At 36.9% G+C, this 18,623-nt stretch overlaps 1 protein-coding gene across 4 annotated transcripts in view; it reads left to right on the forward strand.

Annotated features, from left to right (window-relative positions):
- ARHGEF28 (Rho guanine nucleotide exchange factor 28) overlaps positions 1-18,623 on the forward strand; it is a 372,652-nt gene that overhangs the window by 281,124 nt on the left and 72,905 nt on the right. For all 4 annotated transcript variants that reach the window (XM_027864273.1, XM_027864271.1, XM_027864272.1 and 1 more), the window contains 6 exons: positions 1,540-1,680; positions 3,115-3,362; positions 8,277-8,399; positions 10,182-10,299; positions 13,690-13,944; positions 15,036-15,112. In XM_027864273.1, the coding sequence (XP_027720074.1) occupies positions 1,540-1,680; positions 3,115-3,362; positions 8,277-8,399; positions 10,182-10,299; positions 13,690-13,944; positions 15,036-15,112 (962 nt within the window). The remainder of the gene's footprint in view (positions 1-1,539; positions 1,681-3,114; positions 3,363-8,276; positions 8,400-10,181; positions 10,300-13,689; positions 13,945-15,035; positions 15,113-18,623) is intronic.

An 18,623-nucleotide genomic window follows, 5' to 3' on the forward strand; every position in this document is an offset into this window, starting at 1 on the left:
AGACCATCTAGTCCAACCCCTTCATTTTGTAGATGAAGTTACGAAGCTAAGAGCTGTATATGGCTTGTCAATGTTCACACATAAGTTAACACATAAGTGTTAGCAGTGGGTTTTGACCCCAGATCTACTAGCTTCAAATCCAGCACTGTATCTACTCAGTTATGTTGACTCTCATCTTCGTTTTTTTTTTTTTTTAATAGAAAAGTAATGTTTGGAATTACAAGGTGATAGCTCTGTCTTGCTCTGCTCAGACCACAGCTTTGGCATCATGCTCACTTCTGGCCACTATATTTGGAGAAGCACATGGATAAACTGGAGCATGTCGAGACAAAATAGCAAAAATAGCAAGGAGATTTGATTTCATGCCCTACCAAATTAGTTTAAGAAGCCACGGACATTTAGCCGGGAAGAGAGAAGGGAGTGGGGACATAATTTCAGCCTTTAAACATTTGAAGTGTTGTCACATGGAAGAATAAATTATATATATGTGTATATATGTATATATACATACATATACATATACATAATTTTTCTTTCTCTTTAGTCCCAGAGAGTAGATGTAGAACCAGTGAAAGTTGTATGGAGGCAGTTTTCAGCTTCCTATAAGGAGCAACTTTCTAGTAATTAAAACTGTCTAGAAATGAAAAGGGCTGCTTTGGTAGGTTCTGAGTTTCCCCCTTCTAGAAGTCTTCTAACTCAGGCTGTATGACTACTTATTGGAGAGGGAAACTAGTCTTTAGATAGAGGTTGGATTAGATGACCACTAAGATGTCTTCCAGTTTTAAGGTGGCCTTATTATGTTTCTTTATATTTTAAATTTGAGACCTATAATTCTCTAGGCCATTTTCCCTTCTAGCTTGACAGAGAGGTGTGGGAATGTCTCAAGCACAATATAATCTCCAGACAAATTCAAATACTGCTTTTCTTGTAGTATTTTTGCAAGAGTTGTCATTGTGATTGAAAAATACATTATTGCATGTGACGGTGAATACGTGTCTGCTGCCTGGTAGGCATGTTAGTGATGACCAGCAAGGCAGTGAACAGAGAAATAAACCAGACAAGGACAAAATTCAGTATTTAAATAAATGGTAGAAAACATTAGGGGAGAGTGAAATTGTAGTTTCAAAATTCTTCAAGGGCTTTGCAAGCACTGAAGATCATTAAAGAAGATTTTTGAAAATCTAAAATGACCTGCAATCCTTCATATGTGTATTTCAAAACATCAATACCAATGTGCCAATACAATATACTGATACCAATACATCAGTACCAATTAATATCAATAATTCAATAGCTAATTGCTCTTTTCTCTTTTGAAACCCCTCCCCATGGTTAGTACTCTCTTTGTGTGGTCCAGTTTGCAAGTTCCCATTTTAAATCATTTGGTCGAATCATTTGCATTTCCTCAGTAGGCTGGCTCAGGTTCATCGATTGGTTGGGAGAAATGACTGCACCTCTCTGTGTATGAAGGGCTATCCTTGCTAAAAACCCATCAGGCTGGGTTTGTCGATGTTCCTGACAGTTTTCTACCTGTTCCAGATGTCACTGATTCATCCCTGTGGAGTGACCTCAGCTCAGATGCACAGGAGCTCGAAGCAGAGTCCTGGAGTGTTGTGGTAGAGCCGGCATTTTGCAGCAAACAGGAAAAAGATGTCATCAAAAGACAGGATGTCATTTTTGGTGAGCATTGTTGATTATGTGTGGTAGGTGAGAACTCATCGCTGCTGTTCAAGGCCATCTTGAGGTACCATTCAGGTACCTCCATGACATAAGGTACTTGGAAATTCACTGTAATTCATGTTGGTGGGTCATACCTCACTTCGTTAAGTCCTTTCCATCGTGTCTGACTCTTCATGACCCCATTTGGAGTTTTCTTGGCAAAGATACTGGAGTAGTTTGCCATTTACTTCTCGAACTCATTTTGCACATGAGGAAACTGAGGCAAACTAGGTTAAGTAAGTTGCCCAGAGTCACACAGCTAATAAGTGTCTGAGGTCAGATTTGAACTTAGGAAGATGAGTCTTCATGACTCCAGGTCTAGGTGCTCTGTGCACTATGGCACCACCCAGTGGCCCTTCTCTTGCCACTTCACACCTCACTTCAGAATAATTATCAGGGAAGGCCAGTCTGAAGAAAGAATATTTTACAGAAATTCAGTTAGATTCTTCAGTTTGTATAATTAGGATAACTATCAGCCAACAGAATGTTGCCAAGCAGAGTCTTTTAATCATTCTGTTAGTTTCTAGTAAGTACATGATTTGTCTCTCTGCAAATCCATTTTATTCACTTAAGTGAATACTTAAAAAAAAACATTTTATTCACTTAAGTACTATTAACATTTTCCTGGGAAATTTCCTTCAAGTCATTAGTTTTCCTAATTAGTCCTTTTTTCATAGTGTGATGATAAACTTCCCTGCAGTCCAGGATACATTATCATAAATGCCAAATTAGTACAAACAAATGCATTTTACTTTAGGTTAGGATACTAAAAAAAGATCCTTTTAGGATGATCTCTTCTTCATAAGTGGGACTGTAGAATTTCTGTACAAAACTGAGTTTCTGCTCAGCTTATATCAAATTGACACAGCTTATCCCATGAAGCACCCAATGTTCAGGAATTTGTGCTTTTGACCCCTCCATTTATTTTTGAATTATTATCTATTCTCTCTTATGGAATTTTTTTCCCCCTGGAGGAAATGGAGTTTCAGTGAAAAACAAAGCCTAGAGCATAAAGAACAGGTCTGCTGGGGGCAGATAGGAAGGATATGCAGTGGTCTCCCAGTAAAGAAAAGATTTATTACTTAGACACTGACTTCAGGTCTCATAGTTACAGGTTTATTGGGATGTGACACAGTGGATTCTGACATAATGAATTCGACATATATTTGTCCTTTTTTAATTCTGGAAGATCAAAATAATATTATAATAAATTTTTTGCTTTGAACGAAATGTTGGATTAATACTTATTTCTATTATGGAAGCAAGTATGCAACATTTTATTGACACATTACAATCTTTCATGGTATGATATTAGGGATGTGGTGGTAGTATAGGAACACAAATATTAAGCAAATATTTCTGACTAAGATGGCCGCTGCTTCTCTTTCGTTACAGAGCTGATGCAAACTGAAATGCATCACATCCAGACCCTGCTTATCATGTCTGAAATATTTAGAAAAGGAATGAAAGAAGAACTCCAGCTTGACCACAGCACCGTGGATAAAATATTTCCCTGTTTAGATGAGTTACTAGAGATTCATAGTCATTTCTTCTATAGCATGAAGGAGAGGAGACAGGAATCCTGTGAAGGCAGTGACAGAAATTTTGTTATCAACCGAATCGGGGATATCCTGGTGCAGCAGGTAAAAACACTTTAAATGCCTGTGTGGGTAAAAAATTTAACCATTTTTAGGCCTTCAGTGGTTTTCAGAGTTCTTATCCCTGTGAAGATATGGGATAGGTAAATAGGGGTTTAGATGGCTTTCTCTTCTTGTTACTGGTTTGGGAGGCTGATGCTAGGATGCTTTGCTAGTCCATTTTCTGGGAATGTTCTCTGGGAAATACCTTAGTTTTCTTACTCCATCCTTGATATTATCCTCATAACAAGTAACATGTGGGCAAAACTCTTCATCAAGTTTGACAGACACATTACAAAAGTGATGGCTGTTCTAATAGTGTAATTAAATGATGGGGATAAGAGCATCATGGGATTTGGCACCTGGAAGGGACATTAGTAGATGGACTGGCTTTTTCAGCCACTTCATTTTATAGGTGAGGAAATTTAGAACTTGTTCATGTCTAATGAGTTGAAATGCTCTGGCAGGAGCTCAATCATATTGATGTCGTGATTTTTGCAGTGAATGAAATCAGAAGGCACAAAAGGGTTCCAGCTAAGTGGAAGGGCTATATTCACACTCTTTTAATAAAGGCAGTAGGTCCTGATTTGTACAAATAATAAACTCCCCTATGTGGACCCATTACTTGAATTCGCACTATTAGAAGTTATAATTGAATGTAAAGTATGGTAATTGGTTGCAGCTCAATGGAAGAGATTTATATGAACTTGAATAATGCATTTATTTTATGAGATTCATCATTCACACTAATCAGGACTTAGCTGCAAAGGAGTCAACAAAATTGCTTTTATCTTGTACCCAGAGGCAGTATCATTTTCTGGGACACTTGGTCTTCTAGTCTGTGTGCTGTAACATTCACTAGAAATACAAACCAACATACCATTATGAAAATGATTGCAATTTAGGCATCAGCATCCTCTGCAGAGGATTGTTCTAGAATCAGAGGTAATTGTTCAGTCATTTCAGTTATGTCGCACTTTTTGTGACTCCATTTGGGTTTTTCTTGGCAAAGATACCAGAGTGGTTTGCTATTTCCTTCTCCAGCTCCTTTTACAAATGGGGAGACTGAAGCAAACAGGGTGAAGTGACTTGCCCAGAGTCATACAGCCAGTAAGTGTCTGAAGCCGGATTTGAACTCAGGTCATCCTGACTCCAGACCCAGCACTATTATCTACTGTGCCACCTAGCTGTCCCCTGGAATTAGAGAACCTGAGTTCAAATCCTCCCTGTGATACTACATGACAGGCAGGCCACATAATGTCCCCTATGCCTCGGTTTCCTCAACTGTAAAATGAGGGTGTTGGACTAGCTGCCCTTTAAGGTCTCTTCCAGCTCTAAATTTATGATCTTAAATGATGGAGAAAGTGTATTAAGATCTTGGAAAGATCCTTCAAACTAATTCAGCATTTATTTTGATACTCAGGCACTTCTCTACAAAAGTGAGAACAGGAAAGAAAAAAGCAGAACTATTCTGGAATACATGGTCCAAGTTCAAGAAATGACAGAGGCCAAAGGCTGTTTAGTGTTGCCTTATCTGTACATTGTGAGTGTATTCTTTGAGGAAAAAAATTAGAAGATACTAAATATAGTGAACACTGAACATAATCCAAAAATGACTATAAATTAAATTGACTACAGTAGTAAATAATTCATAAATTAAATTGACTATTTAAGCAGATGGAAAGTAACTAGTTACCAATGTAACACTTATTTTATAGTTAGCTCTATAGTCCTATATAGCTTATGTAGCCCTATAGTTATCACTATAGTCAGATCACTAACTGGTTAGAACAAAAGTCACAGTAGCTTGGACAAGTCACTTAATAATGATGATGATAGCTAGCCTTTATATAATACTTTAAGGTTTGCAAAGTGCTTTACAAATATTATCCCATTTTGGTCCTCACAATACCTTCCTGGGAGAAAGATGAGGAAACTGCAGAAAACAGAGTGCATGAACTGGTCACACAGCTATTAAGTGTCTGAGGCTGAATTTGAACTCAGGTCTTCCTGACTAGGTCCATTATTCTATCCACTGTACTATATGTATGAATTTCCTAATATGCAAAAAGTAGGGATTCAACTAGACCTCTGAAGGCTAGCTCTGGGTCTATAATTCTATGACCAGTTTAGAAGGAAAGATAAAAATGAGAAGACATTACTCTGCAGGATTACAGCAGCTACAATCTGATCTATTAACTCCAAAAATGGGAAATGGATAAAGGTAAAGACATTGACTCTATAACAGTTTTTAGAGTCATTAAACTGAAATAACAGACAACATGAAAAGTAAGAACCACAGAACTGCCTCAATCAAGAAAGATTTGACTTTTTTTGCCAAATGGAAAAATGTGGAAACCAGGCAACACCAATTTAGAGAAATTGGTTATTTGCGAAAAGTCATGGAAGATGATACAAGCTTAGCACTTCAAAAAATAGAAGTAAAATATGCAGTAAAGGGAAAAGGAACTTCCAGGGATATTGTATTGTTCAAGCCAGATCATCTCAACTGCATTTGTAGATGAAACCAGTAGTACAGCGGTTAGGTGCAGAATAGAACATGTCTGCTTGTATTTTTATTGTGATCTATTTTCATTGCATGTAATAGTGGAAATCCTACTACATTTAGTATTCTACCATTTCAGTAGTTGATGGACTATTTTGAGGAAATGACAAGGGGACCTAAGAGCATGAAGCCTAACCAAATATAACAATAATGATGCTGTCGCTGTTGAGTCATTTTTCAGTCATGTCCGACTCTTCGTGACCTGATTTGGCATTTTCTTAGCAAAGATACTGTAGTGATTTACCATTTCCTTCTCCAGCCCATTTTACAGATGAGGAAACTATAGGGTTAAGTGACTTGCCCAGGGTCACATAGCTAGTAAGTGCCTGAGGCTGGATTTGAACTCATGAAGATGTATTCCTGATTCCAGGCCCAGCTATGCCACCTAACTACCATTAATAGCAATAATAACAATAAGGATAATAATAGCTAGCATTTGTATAGTGCTTTAAGGTTTGCAAAAGACTTTACAAAAATATTTCATTTGAGTCTCTCAATAACCCTCGGAGTTGTGCTATTATTATCCCCTATTACAGATGAGGAAATTGAGGCATTCAGAGAGTAAATGACTTGCCTAGGATCACACAGCTAATAAGTATGGGAGGCTGGATGTGAACTCAGATCTTGCCAACTTCAGACCCAGGGCTGTCTCGACTGCACCGCCTAGACGCTGCTATATTTAGAAGAACTCTACTCTGTAGGCAACACAGTTTTAAAAGCACTTAATGATAAATTTTCAAGATATCTCAAAGAAGAAAAGATTTCAGAAGATCACTGGTGGTGCTTTTGTAAAAAAAAAAAAATGCAACCAGACAAACAACTCCTCACCCACATGTTGGTTGATTTATACATTTACAATCCATGTTATTCTTGATGAAAACTTGACAAGGGAGCAGACAGGCTTTTGAACCTCATTTTCTACAGTAGATTGTCTCTTCATGGTCACAGATTGACAGAGCCAGAGGGAATACATGCATCTATTACTTATTTATATATTTGCCTATGTAAAGATCACTACTTATCCCTCTAAATGTATCTGTCATTCTCTGGTGTAATTCTGCTTATGTAAAGTGTGAAATACCATTTGTTATCCAATCAGATGTAAAAGTAATTCTGATTATTAGAATGTTAACACATACGTGGTCTTTTCTTTGAGGACAGCTTTCAAGTTTTGTCTGTATTTTGTCCTACCTAGTTAAATGCTATCTACATCTACATGAATATGATTTTGAATAATAAGTGTTCTATCTGATAGGTGAACATAGAGGAAGAATAACTTTAAAAAAAATGGCAACGTGTCCTCTAGAAGTCACATAAAAGACATTATTGAGGATATTTAATGTTTATAGAGAGGCAATGAGTTTCAATGGACAAAATGATGAATTTGGAGATATAGGACCTGAGTTAAAATCCCACCTTTGGTACTTGGCACTTATCTGATTTTGGTAAATCACTAAATTTCTATGGGTCTCCCCTTCATCATCTCTAAAATGATGGAGTTAGACTTAAATGACATCTAAATTTCCTTGCAGCTGTAACTGTCAGATCCTATGATCTTTTGAGTGGGAAAAGGTGGTGAGTTGATCATGTCCTAAGAATGAAAAGCAATAGATAGACTAATTTGTATACATTGGCACCCTTGAAATATAAAGAACTGAGAAGGCCTTCAGGATATTGGGTACATCCTCAAAGAGGATTTTTGGCAAAGTATTAACAGGAATCACACAGGATGAGAAGGTATGTGAAGAGGTTTCTTTATAACCATGTTAAAGAATGCTCATATTAGTGAAATCGCAAGTCTATCAGATGGTGGAAGTGTTGCCTGTTGCAGTAGATTTTATGTGAAATCACCACATTGTGTTGCTTGCCAAAGCTTGCTCTCAAATATCTTTATTCCAATTTCCAACTGAAGTAATTTGAGAATTGAAGAAAACCTGAGTGGAGAAGTTTGTTTCTGTAATTTCCATTATTACATCATTATTATATTTTTTTCTTTATTTTTAATTTTTTTATTATAATCTTTTTCTTTTATTTTTTTTAAGGATATGGTCTGTTTTCAGTATTGACTAGTGGTGGGGATAAGGACTGGACTTGTAATTCTTTGGTATAGGGAGCTTCCAAGGAACAAGACTCCTTCTACCCATGCAGGTCAGTAGGGCCTTAGTGAGTGGCCTAGAGCCCTGTGAGGTTCAGTGACTTGACCACAGTCACACTGCAGGATGTGTCAGAGGCAGGTCATAAACTGAGGCCTTCCTGGCTTCAAGGCTCATTCTGGTGACTCCACCTCGCCACATCTTTCAGTTTTGAAAGTTAACCAGATTTGTAAGCCGTCATTTAACTGATGATTCCATTAGTTTTCAGAAGAAAATGCAAATACAATGAAGAGACTATATGGAGAATTTTGTAGCCATCATAAAGAAGCCGTCAGTCTCTTCAAAGAGTTGCAGCAGAACAAAAAGTTTCAGAATTTCATCAAAGTGAGTGTCTTACCATCCTGATATGTGTCAAAATGAATTATTATGTGTTAATAATGAATTGTTACCACAGCCTGTGGGACTATCGTTTTTGTATGTTTCCTTCAGAGTCTTTCTAGCTCTAACTTCCTGTGGTATTTTTAGGGAAACGAGGAAATAGGTTTGTGGCAAAGATGAGGGGGGAGTGTTTCTTTCCCCCTTGCACTGGATTTTTTCCTTCCACTTTCCTTTGCTTATTTGGCTTATATTTATAAAACTACTCATTTTCTTGACCCCTGGATGCATCTGTAATCCTACCTTATAGTATGGAAGAGCTAATATGTACCTCCACTCCATCTGCCTGCACAGTCACAAACAGCAGAATGTATTACCAGAAGGATCAATGGTGGCATTTGATAATTGAGCAGAGAAGGCCAACTAATCTTGACTTTTTTTTCCTGCTCTCCTCATAGACTATATTTAGAACAGTAGTCTCCAAGGCAAGTAGACTTTCTCCCTCAACCTTTTCCCTTGCTCCCTAATTTATTTAAGGGTTGAGCAGTGTGGTCCAATGGAAAGAACACTGGATTTGGAGTCAGAGACCCTGGGTTTAAATCCTGGGTGTCTAACCTTATTTGTTATGACTTTGCAGAAGTCATTAACCATTCTTAGTTTCAGTTTCCTCATTTGTAAAATAATCAAATTAGACTAGATGACCTCTAAGATCCCATCCAACTCTAAATTTATTATCTTCTGATAGCATGAGGAGCATCCTGAGGTTTTTAAACCTCACCTTCCTTTAGAGGAGGTGAAGTGTAAATATTCAGTACATGTGCAGCCAAAAATACAATAACCTCGGGGTGAACCCTGCCTCTGATTCTCATTTTTCTTTAATTAAAGTTTACTCAGATGTTAGAGCTGAACCAAAAGCTAATAGGAAATAAGATTCAGTGAAACTTGAAGTGTAAATTTCATTTTTGTTTTTCTTATCTTTTTAAAGCTCTGTCTCTTTTCAGTCCTTTAAAATTGATAATCACCTGCAGGCTCCAGCTCAAAGATATGATTACATGAAATTATTCTAGGCCAAATGAAGAGCTAACCATAAAAATTATGCATGGCTATACGCCACTGCTTTTAGGAGTTGTACTTTTGTTACTTGCATTAGAAATACAGCAGACTAAATTAAAACCTTCAAAATCCCCAGCAAATGAATGAAAAACATTTATTAATGCACTTGTTGTTCAGTCATCTTTAGTAGTGTCTGGCTCTTAGTGACCCCATTTAGAATTTTCTTGGCAGAGATACTGGAGTGGTTTGCCATTTCCTTCTCCAGATCATTTTACAGATGAGGAAACTGAGGCAAACAGGTTTAAGTGACTTGCCCAGGATCACACAGCTAGTAAGTGTCTGAGGAGAGATTTGAACTCAGGAAGATGAGTCTTCCTGACTCTGGGCAAGGCACTCTGTCCACTGTGCCACCTGGTTGCCCACTTATTGTTGCTGTGCTAAGTGGTAGAGACACAAATACAAAATGAGATAGAATTCCTTCAAAGAGCTTACATTCTAATGGGGAAGGAAACATATATAGTGAAGTAGTGGTCAGAGAAGGGAGTCATGGACTGGGATATCATAAGAATGGTAAGTTAGAGCATTCTATGAATATACTCTTTAAAAATCAAGATAAAGTATACAACTCAAATATTTATTTATCTCTATTATGGTGGATTTCTTGTATTATTAAACTCAAAATTTAGAGATTAATAAAAATATTGTTTGTGCTTTATATGAACTTATGTATATTTTCAGGTACGAAATAGTAACCTTTTGGCTCGACGGCGTGGAATTCCGGAGTGTATTCTCTTGGTCACTCAGCGCATCACAAAATACCCAGTTTTAGTAGAAAGGATACTACAGTACTCCAAGGGTAAGTGGCAAGCTCTGAGGGGAAATGTTTGCCCTTCTTATTCACATCCTCTGAAATTTTATTGCATCTTGAGAGCATGCAAATTCCTGCTGTCTCTGATTCACAAAGTCATTCACAAAGTGTAGGGTATAAAAGCCTGCATATTTGGATTTAATGCGGCAAGTATTTGGGGATTAACATGCTGAGGCAACATTCCAAACACCCCCAAAGTGACCCCACCAGCCTTTTTCCCCCAGGAGTCCAGTGCCTCATTCCACTGACCTTGGTTTTCCCCACCAAGTTTACTCTTGCATCTGGTTTGCCTTAATCCTTCTTTTTCCTCTGTCCAGCCCACTCTCCAGTTATTAAACCATTCTGTTCCTTCCACTGCTGCCAAAGTTCGTCTCTCCCACATGCTGAAATGTGAGGTAGAGAGCTGTTGTTATGAGGGGCAGCTTCGTTCAGGGAACCGTGGGCATGAGTAGAATGCTTAAATTTCTACTTAAGGCTAGTTGCTTCATTGCCTGGGGTCACTTCATCCTTTGGCACAGATGGTAATCCTTCCATGTCTTAGGATGTCTTCATGGGTTTTTAATGGCCAAAAAAAGACCCCTCAAAAGAATACCATTCCAAGAAACCCTAAAATAAACAACTTATCACTTAGTGGCCAGACTTCTTGTGTGGGCTGTGATCACTTGGCTGGTTGGTTCTTAGACAAGAGTCCATTGCTGAGCCTGCAATTGAATAGGCCTTTCCAGCCTAGGTAAGATTGGCCAGAGCTTGTGATCAGATGCCATAGCTCCCAGGAACCCAGAGTCGCCTCCATGCTGTGTGATGGAGCAGGAGAATATAGGACTTTGGTTGAAGCTTAAGTGACCATCCTCTCCTTCTGGATACTTATATTTGTATACTAAGTGCTTAGAACAGTACTTGACACATGCTAAGAGCTTAAAGATACTGTTGCCTCGCCTCTCTTTTTCCCCTGCTTCCCATGACACCTACCTAACAATCTTCTCGGGCTCCTTGAATGGGTCAGCCACCAACTAGTATATGTTTTGCATGATTTCACATGTATAATTGTTATCATATTGCTTGCCTTCTCAATGGATAAGGGAATGGCTGGAATGAGGGAGAAAATTTGGAACTCAATTTTTTAAAAAGTTAAAAAAATAATAATTTTTTTTAAAGAAAGGAAAAAAATCAACAAGCATTTATGAAACACCTGTTATATGTCAGATGGTGTGGTAGGTGCTGGGATACAAAGATAAATATTATGGTTCTGCAAGGAAAGGAGAGGCACTCAAGGAGTTTTTGCTGTACTGGGGAACATTTTAGAAGCAATGTGGTACAGTGCCTTGGCTTTGGAGTCTGAAGGCTTAGGTTCAAATTCTACCTCTATCACTTACTACCCATGTGATCTTATGTAAGATACTTAACCTATCTGGTCCTGAGTTTCCTCATCTTACAAATGAAAAGATTGGCCTTTAGATGGACTTTAAGGCCTCTTCCGATTTGATAACATTTGATTGGACTTATGAAGCTAGGCTCAAAGATATCTCCCATGCCATGAAGGCTTCTCTGAAAGATTCCCCTCTCTCACTTCAAACATCCCCCCAACCCCTAGCTTCCTGTAGCACTTTACAGTTCCCTAATGTATTTACATAATGCTGTGTTAGAAGTTCCATGAGGTCCTGGACCATACTCTTTCTGTCCCTTAGGTCTCCCTATCTTCTGGCATAATTCTTCACCCAGTGTGTATTTAATGAATGTTTATTGGGTGTGTAATACTACTGTTGACATCATGAGGAATGATAATAAGCTTCTATACTGTGGAGAAACACATACAAGCAGAAGAACCTTAAAGGGGAGACCAGACACCATGTATGCTCAGAACTCTTACCTTGAGAGTGGTAGATCTCCACAGACCCCAGGACCTTAGGACTCTTAAGTTCTTCATGGCTTTTTTGTTCTTTACCAATAACATACAAGGAATATGAATAATAACTTCTTTTATCTCACACTTAAAGGTTTACAAAGCAGGTGATGCTAATATCTCCTGCTGGATTCTCTTAGATTGTAGGAGAGACAATGGAGATGGTGGGTGGATTCAGATTAGAGACTGGCAAAAGTAGTTTATATTGAGGAACAAAGAGTAGCAGTAGGAGCTTATTGGGAAGGAAATGACAGGAAATAATATTTTAAAAGTTACTATGGTATCAAATTGTGAATGGCCTTGACCCATTTTGAACTCGACTGGGTAAGAAATGGGAAGCTACTGAAGATCTCAACAAATTAGAATGCTGGGCAGCATTTCTTTTGAGTCAATTCAACAAATAGTTATTCAGGGCTTGCCATGTTTAAGGTACATTTCTGGTTGCTAGGGAATAAATAGGAAAAAAAAACTACAGGTAAGTCCTGCTTTTAGGGAATTTACAGTTTAATGGGTGATGTAAAATGCAAACAGATCACTGTTGGATTAAGGTGGTAAAAAGATAAGGCCCACCTGCCCATTTAGGTAGAATGATATCTGGAAGAATCAACCCATTTATTTACAAAGGATAGCACAGTAGATAGAGTGCCAGACCCAGAGTCATGAAGATTCATTTTCCTAAGTTCAATTCTGGCTTTGGACACTTACTAGCTGTGTGACCATGGGCAAGTCACTTCACCCTATTTCCTCATCTGTAAAATGAGTTGGAAAAGGAAATGGCAAACCACTGTAGTATCTTTGCCAAGAAAACCCCAAATGGGGTCACAAAGAGTTGGACATGACTGAAATGACTAAACAACAGCAAATTACAAAGGTGGGTTAGACTAAAGCAGTCTGTAATTCATGAACCATCAATTACAGCTCTAATAGGAATCACGGAAGGGAAACACTTTTTAACCAATAAAATATTCCATAAATGTGACTCATAATTATTAGTAATAATTATAGAAGATGACCAGTGTGTGCTTGCTCTGTATTACCTTCTGTTGAAATTAGGTTAAGGACAGACATGTTATTGCTGAGAATTAAAAATGGACAAGATTTGGAAAGAAACAAGGAGGGGGGAGCTTAAATCCAGTTTTCTACTTCTAATCTTTGGATTATTGACTTCAAAATCTTTGTAGGCATCTCTATTTTTATAATATTATATGCTTACATAGTATATATAACTTATAATAATTTTATGATTTTTAACTTTTATTTAAGTTAACAATGGCAGTCTTCCAAGATCTCATTTTTAGAGTTGTTATGATTCCATTTGGGACCCAAGATATTAATATGGGATTTTAAATGAGTTTGCCATATTCATTGTGGTAATATAACCATCAGATAATATATTTAACTAAATTAAAAATACTGGAGAACAATGTTTTTCCTTAGAGGTGATTAATTTTACAGTGTCTATTTTTGACTTTACACAGAAGGAACTGAAGAACACAAAGACTTGTGCAAAGCTCTTTGCTTAATTAAGGACATGATTGCAGCAGTGGATTTAAAAGTCAGCGAGTATGAGAAAAAGCAAAAATGGTTGGAGATCCTGAATAAAATAGAAAACAAAACTTATACAAAGCTTAAAAATGGCCATGTTTTCAGGAAGCAAACTCTGATAAGTAAAGAAAGGACCCTGTTATATGATGGTCTAGTTTATTGGAAGACTGCCACGGGCCGATTCAAAGGTAAAATGTCTCTGCACACCAATTCCTTGAACTTCTCTTACACTTGTTACTAATTTAGCAGAAGTCTGAATTTTTAAATGAGAAATGCCACCTGTTCATGTGTGGTCACATAACACTTGGTGTAATTTTAAGTGTTTTTGTATGGGAGATCAAGTTATGAGCTCAGTCAGAGGTCACTAGTGGGAGATCTTTGGATGGTGGGTTATTTTCCCAAGTGATAACTTTAACACTTAGCTTCCAAAACAAACTCACATCTTATGAATTTGTAAGTATATGAGAAACTTAGACAGAAGTTGGGGTCTGCATTGATGGGACAGGTGCCTCCACAGGTGAAATCTCAGTTCTTTCAGAGTGTTGAAATAAGTATGTAGTAGGAATTAGAGTAACAAAAATCTGGCTAATTATTGGTACAGGAGTATTTTTTGTTTACCAAAGTGTTCTTTTGTAAATTTTCTTATAAATTATGTAGGAAAATATTGTGAACAATCACACTTAAATTTGCATTTTTAAAAAGAAATAACTTGTGGTAATGATGCATACCCTCAAAAGGCTTAGCTGGGAAACAGAAAACATAGCAACAGACTTTGCCTTAGTTGATGACTCTTAGGAATGTGACACCTACAACCCAAAATGCAGGAGCTATCCACTGTTGTTTTAAATTTAATATTGGGTTTATTTTTGTTGAGATAAAAATTCATCATATTCCAACATATCACCCATTTGGCCAGTATTTGTTGTTTTTTACAAAGCTCTAGTGTTTTAAAAAAAATATTTTTGTATTAAATAGTTAATATCTTAATGAGAAATTTTTTCTTCCAAGTAGAAAAATCTCTAATGGGAGTCACTTTTAGAGTCATCTAATTATAATTCATTATTATATAATTATAATTATCTAATAGAATATATAATTTATATAATTTGTAGATGACAATTTATTAGATGATTATAATCATCTAATTGTAATTTAAAATCTCATAGTAAAGTTAAGTTGGAAAGTATTTTAAGTTTTAAAAGTACAGAATTTTACTATACAAAGAAAATTTAACTGTGGCATAGTGTTCATTAAATTCTATTGATGCTTTTCTTTAAAGATATCCTGGCTCTGCTTCTAAGTGATGTGCTACTCTTCTTACAAGAAAAAGACCAGAAATACATCTTTGCAGCAGTTGTGAGTATATAAGCCATAAGCCTGTGTTATAGAAAGCATATTTTAATTGCCTTTGTTTTATGTTTCTTAAAAAACTGATATCCAGAGGGCCTGGTCAAATTCATCAAAACCTTAGGTGCCTCTTTTATATAAGATGCAGTGCTAAGATTTAGGGAGCTACGGATGAAAAAATGGTACAGTAAATAGAAAGCTGGACTTTGAGTGAGGAAGACCTTAGTTCAAATCTCACTGGTAACACGTCCTGCACATAGTAGGCCTTAATAAATGCTTAATGATTGAATGAATGTTTGCTGATCTACATTGATAGAGGGAGTGTTTTCACTGGGATCTCCCTCTCCTGATGAAATCACAAGTCCAGACCAAGACACAAATTGTTCTCCAGAATGGCTGGAACAGTTCATAGCACCACCACAGTACATCAGTGTACCTATTTTTCCACATTCCCCTTCGGCATTTCTCATTTTCCTTTTCATTTTAGGTAATCTGATGGGTATGATGTGTTACCTCAGAGTTGTTTTAATTTGTATTTCTCTAATTGATAGTGATTTTAGACATTTTTTCATGTGACTATTGATAGCTTTGATTTCTTCTTCTGGAAACTCCCTGTTCACATCTTTTGACCAATTATCAATTGGAGAATGATTCTTATATTTAAAAATTTAGCTTAGTTCCCCATATATTTTAGAAATGAAGCTTTTATGAGAGAAACTTGCTGAAAAAAATTTCCACCAGTTTTTTGCTTTCCTTCTGATTTTGACTACATTGGTTTTGTTTGTGCAAAAGCTTTTTAATAATGTGATCAAAATTATCCATTTTACTTCCCATGATATTCTTTTTCTATTGTTTGGTCGTAAACTTGTCTCTTTTCCTTAGATCTAACATGTAAAATTTTCCATGCTCCTCTAATTTGCCTATGATATCACCTTTTATGTCTAAATCATTTACCCATTTTGACCCTATTTTGGTATATGATGTGAGATGTTGGTTTCTGCCTAGCCAAACTGTTTTCCAGTTTTCTCATCAATTTTTGTCAGATGGTGAGTTCTTTCCCCAAAAGCTTGGATCTTTGGGTTTATCAAACACTAGGTTATTGTGGTCACTTACTACTGCAAGCACTGTTATTCTTGAAGAAGCAAGTTCATCCTTATCACTGGTGGCATATAAGTTTCTTAATTTTTATGTAGATCATATTATAGGCCTCATAAGCACTCTGTTTATTGAGTGCATGGAGAACTGATCCTGATGGTTAATAGTCCAGGATAGTCTTGTTCTAAACTAATGGCCTCCTTTGCTATTTCAGTCACCCACTTCTCTCATGAGTAGCTGCGGTTCTTCTATTCCTTGTGCCCTTTACAAAAGACAAGTTCAAAACTTGCCTGTCTGGAGTATCAAATGCAAATAAATCCTGGTTGCTGTACCTTGAGAAATACATCAGGGAATTGGAAAAGATTCTGTGATTAACAACTGAATTTAGCAAGGAGATAAAATGCGTGGAGGATAAAGGCGTGAGACTCTCCTTTGATAGATGAAGACTCAGATATAGGAGCAAAATATGGAAGATTGTGAGAAGTGTTAATAGAGATTTTCTTCTAAAATCTGGGATATTAAGGCTAGGCAGCACCCCTTGAAGATTTAATGGGGGCAACTGTAGTATAAATAAAAGGAAATAAAATGAGTTCTCTTAGTTAAAAAACACTATATAAATGTAAACATCATTATCATTGCTACTACTAGAAGTTCTGTGGTTTCCCTTAATGAAATTACTGATTACTAGAACTATTGACTTCATAAACAGAAAGATGGAGATGGCAAAGGGATTATAGTGTACCATTGTGACAAAAGCTAGAAGCCCCTTCTCTGTACTCCGACACTACAGCCCCAGTGTGTCTCTTAACCTCAGCTGGTTCATGTGTTGATTTCTTTAATTTCTTATGTAATGCCCCTCTAGTTAATCCGCCAGAGAGTGGTTGCCACTTGTATTTATGGATGTATGCCATCACTACCTACTCTTACAATAGTAAGAGCTCACAAACCCACACTGGCATGTTTCCCTTTATTAGCACTTAAAGGTTTGCAAAGTGCTGCACATAAATTATCCCATTTGACTGTCATAACAAACCTAGGAGGTAAGTGCTGTTATTATCCCAATTTTATAGACTAGGAAACTGAGGCTGAGAGGTTAAGTGACTTCCCCAGGGTCACATAGCTAGTAAGTACCTGAGGCAAGATTTGAACTCGGATCTTTCTGACTCCAAGTCTAGCACTCAGTCATCTACCAGGCTACCTAGCTACATCTAGCATGGATGAACTTCCATAGTAATCTATAAATGAGTTTTTAGACATCAGTATTGTAGGTGTGCAAAATCCATACAACTCATTCATATTAACTTCTGTATTCATAGTGAGTAGATACTAGCCCATAAGTGTTCAGCTATGTAGAGGTCATCTCAAAGAAACAGTTTTGATGTGTAAAGGAAGCATTCCAAAAACTAATTATCTAGTTAAGTCTTAAGTTCTTTAGGGAATCCCTATAATACTAGAACATCCAAGAAGGACAGTTCCAGATGAAAACTCTATTCCCCTTTCATTTCTTTTCTTCTTAACCTTTTTTGTTCCCTTGTTATTTGTGGGAATGATTTAAATTAGGGATCCCTGACTTACTCAGGTCTTCCCTGATCAGTTCCTCTGTGTATGTATGGCAATATCCTTTGTAATGTGTGCTGTGTTTTTTTTTTAATTCTCATTTTGATTTCATTAGCCAGCCAATTCAATGAAGTCACTACTGACCAAAGTTATCTTGGAAGTTGATATAATGGGCCAAGGGTACAATCGTCATGAAGCCCCCCAAAACACTTCTTACATAGCATACTGGACTAGATGGACTAATGTTTTGACCTAGAATCACATCTTATGTTCTTATATAATTTTCAGTAAAGTGGGCTGAAGAAATGTTATAAGGACACAATGAATTCAGTCAAACTTTAGATGTGGTAAAGCTGTAGAATTCTGGAAATAATCAACCACCATCTTGGGAATATAGTAATGAGAGGGAGTGACATTATTTTCTGAGCAAAGGAGTCACATGGCTCATGAGACAAAAAGGCAAAGCCACAGGCTCTATAAACAGTGGTTAGAGCCACAAATCAAAAGACAGACTCCATATATACACAAGAACCGCATGGTAATTCAACAATATATTCAACCATGACTGTACATGTAAGACAACATGTCATTGTCATTGGTCTTTTCTTCAAACTAAGACAGTGTTCATAGTGTGAAGAACAGTTATCAAGTTAATGAACTGTGGTTTCATTTTCCTAGTGTTGAGGTTAATCAGTTGTTCATTTATATAAATCCTTAGTCTTTAATTAGAGATATCAGTGCATTAAAGTGTTGATTGAGTTAGATTCGCTGGTATCCAAAGTAAGACTTGTGCAATTTAGCCATGTTAGTAAAAATTTCCATGCATGTTTATTTACTTATGGTTTTTAATTCTATGAGCGGTAGCATC

Source organism: Vombatus ursinus, unplaced genomic scaffold (genome assembly GCF_900497805.2).
Source record: "Vombatus ursinus unplaced genomic scaffold, bare-nosed wombat genome assembly UNPS02014774.1, whole genome shotgun sequence".
NCBI lineage: Eukaryota > Metazoa > Chordata > Mammalia > Diprotodontia > Vombatidae > Vombatus > Vombatus ursinus.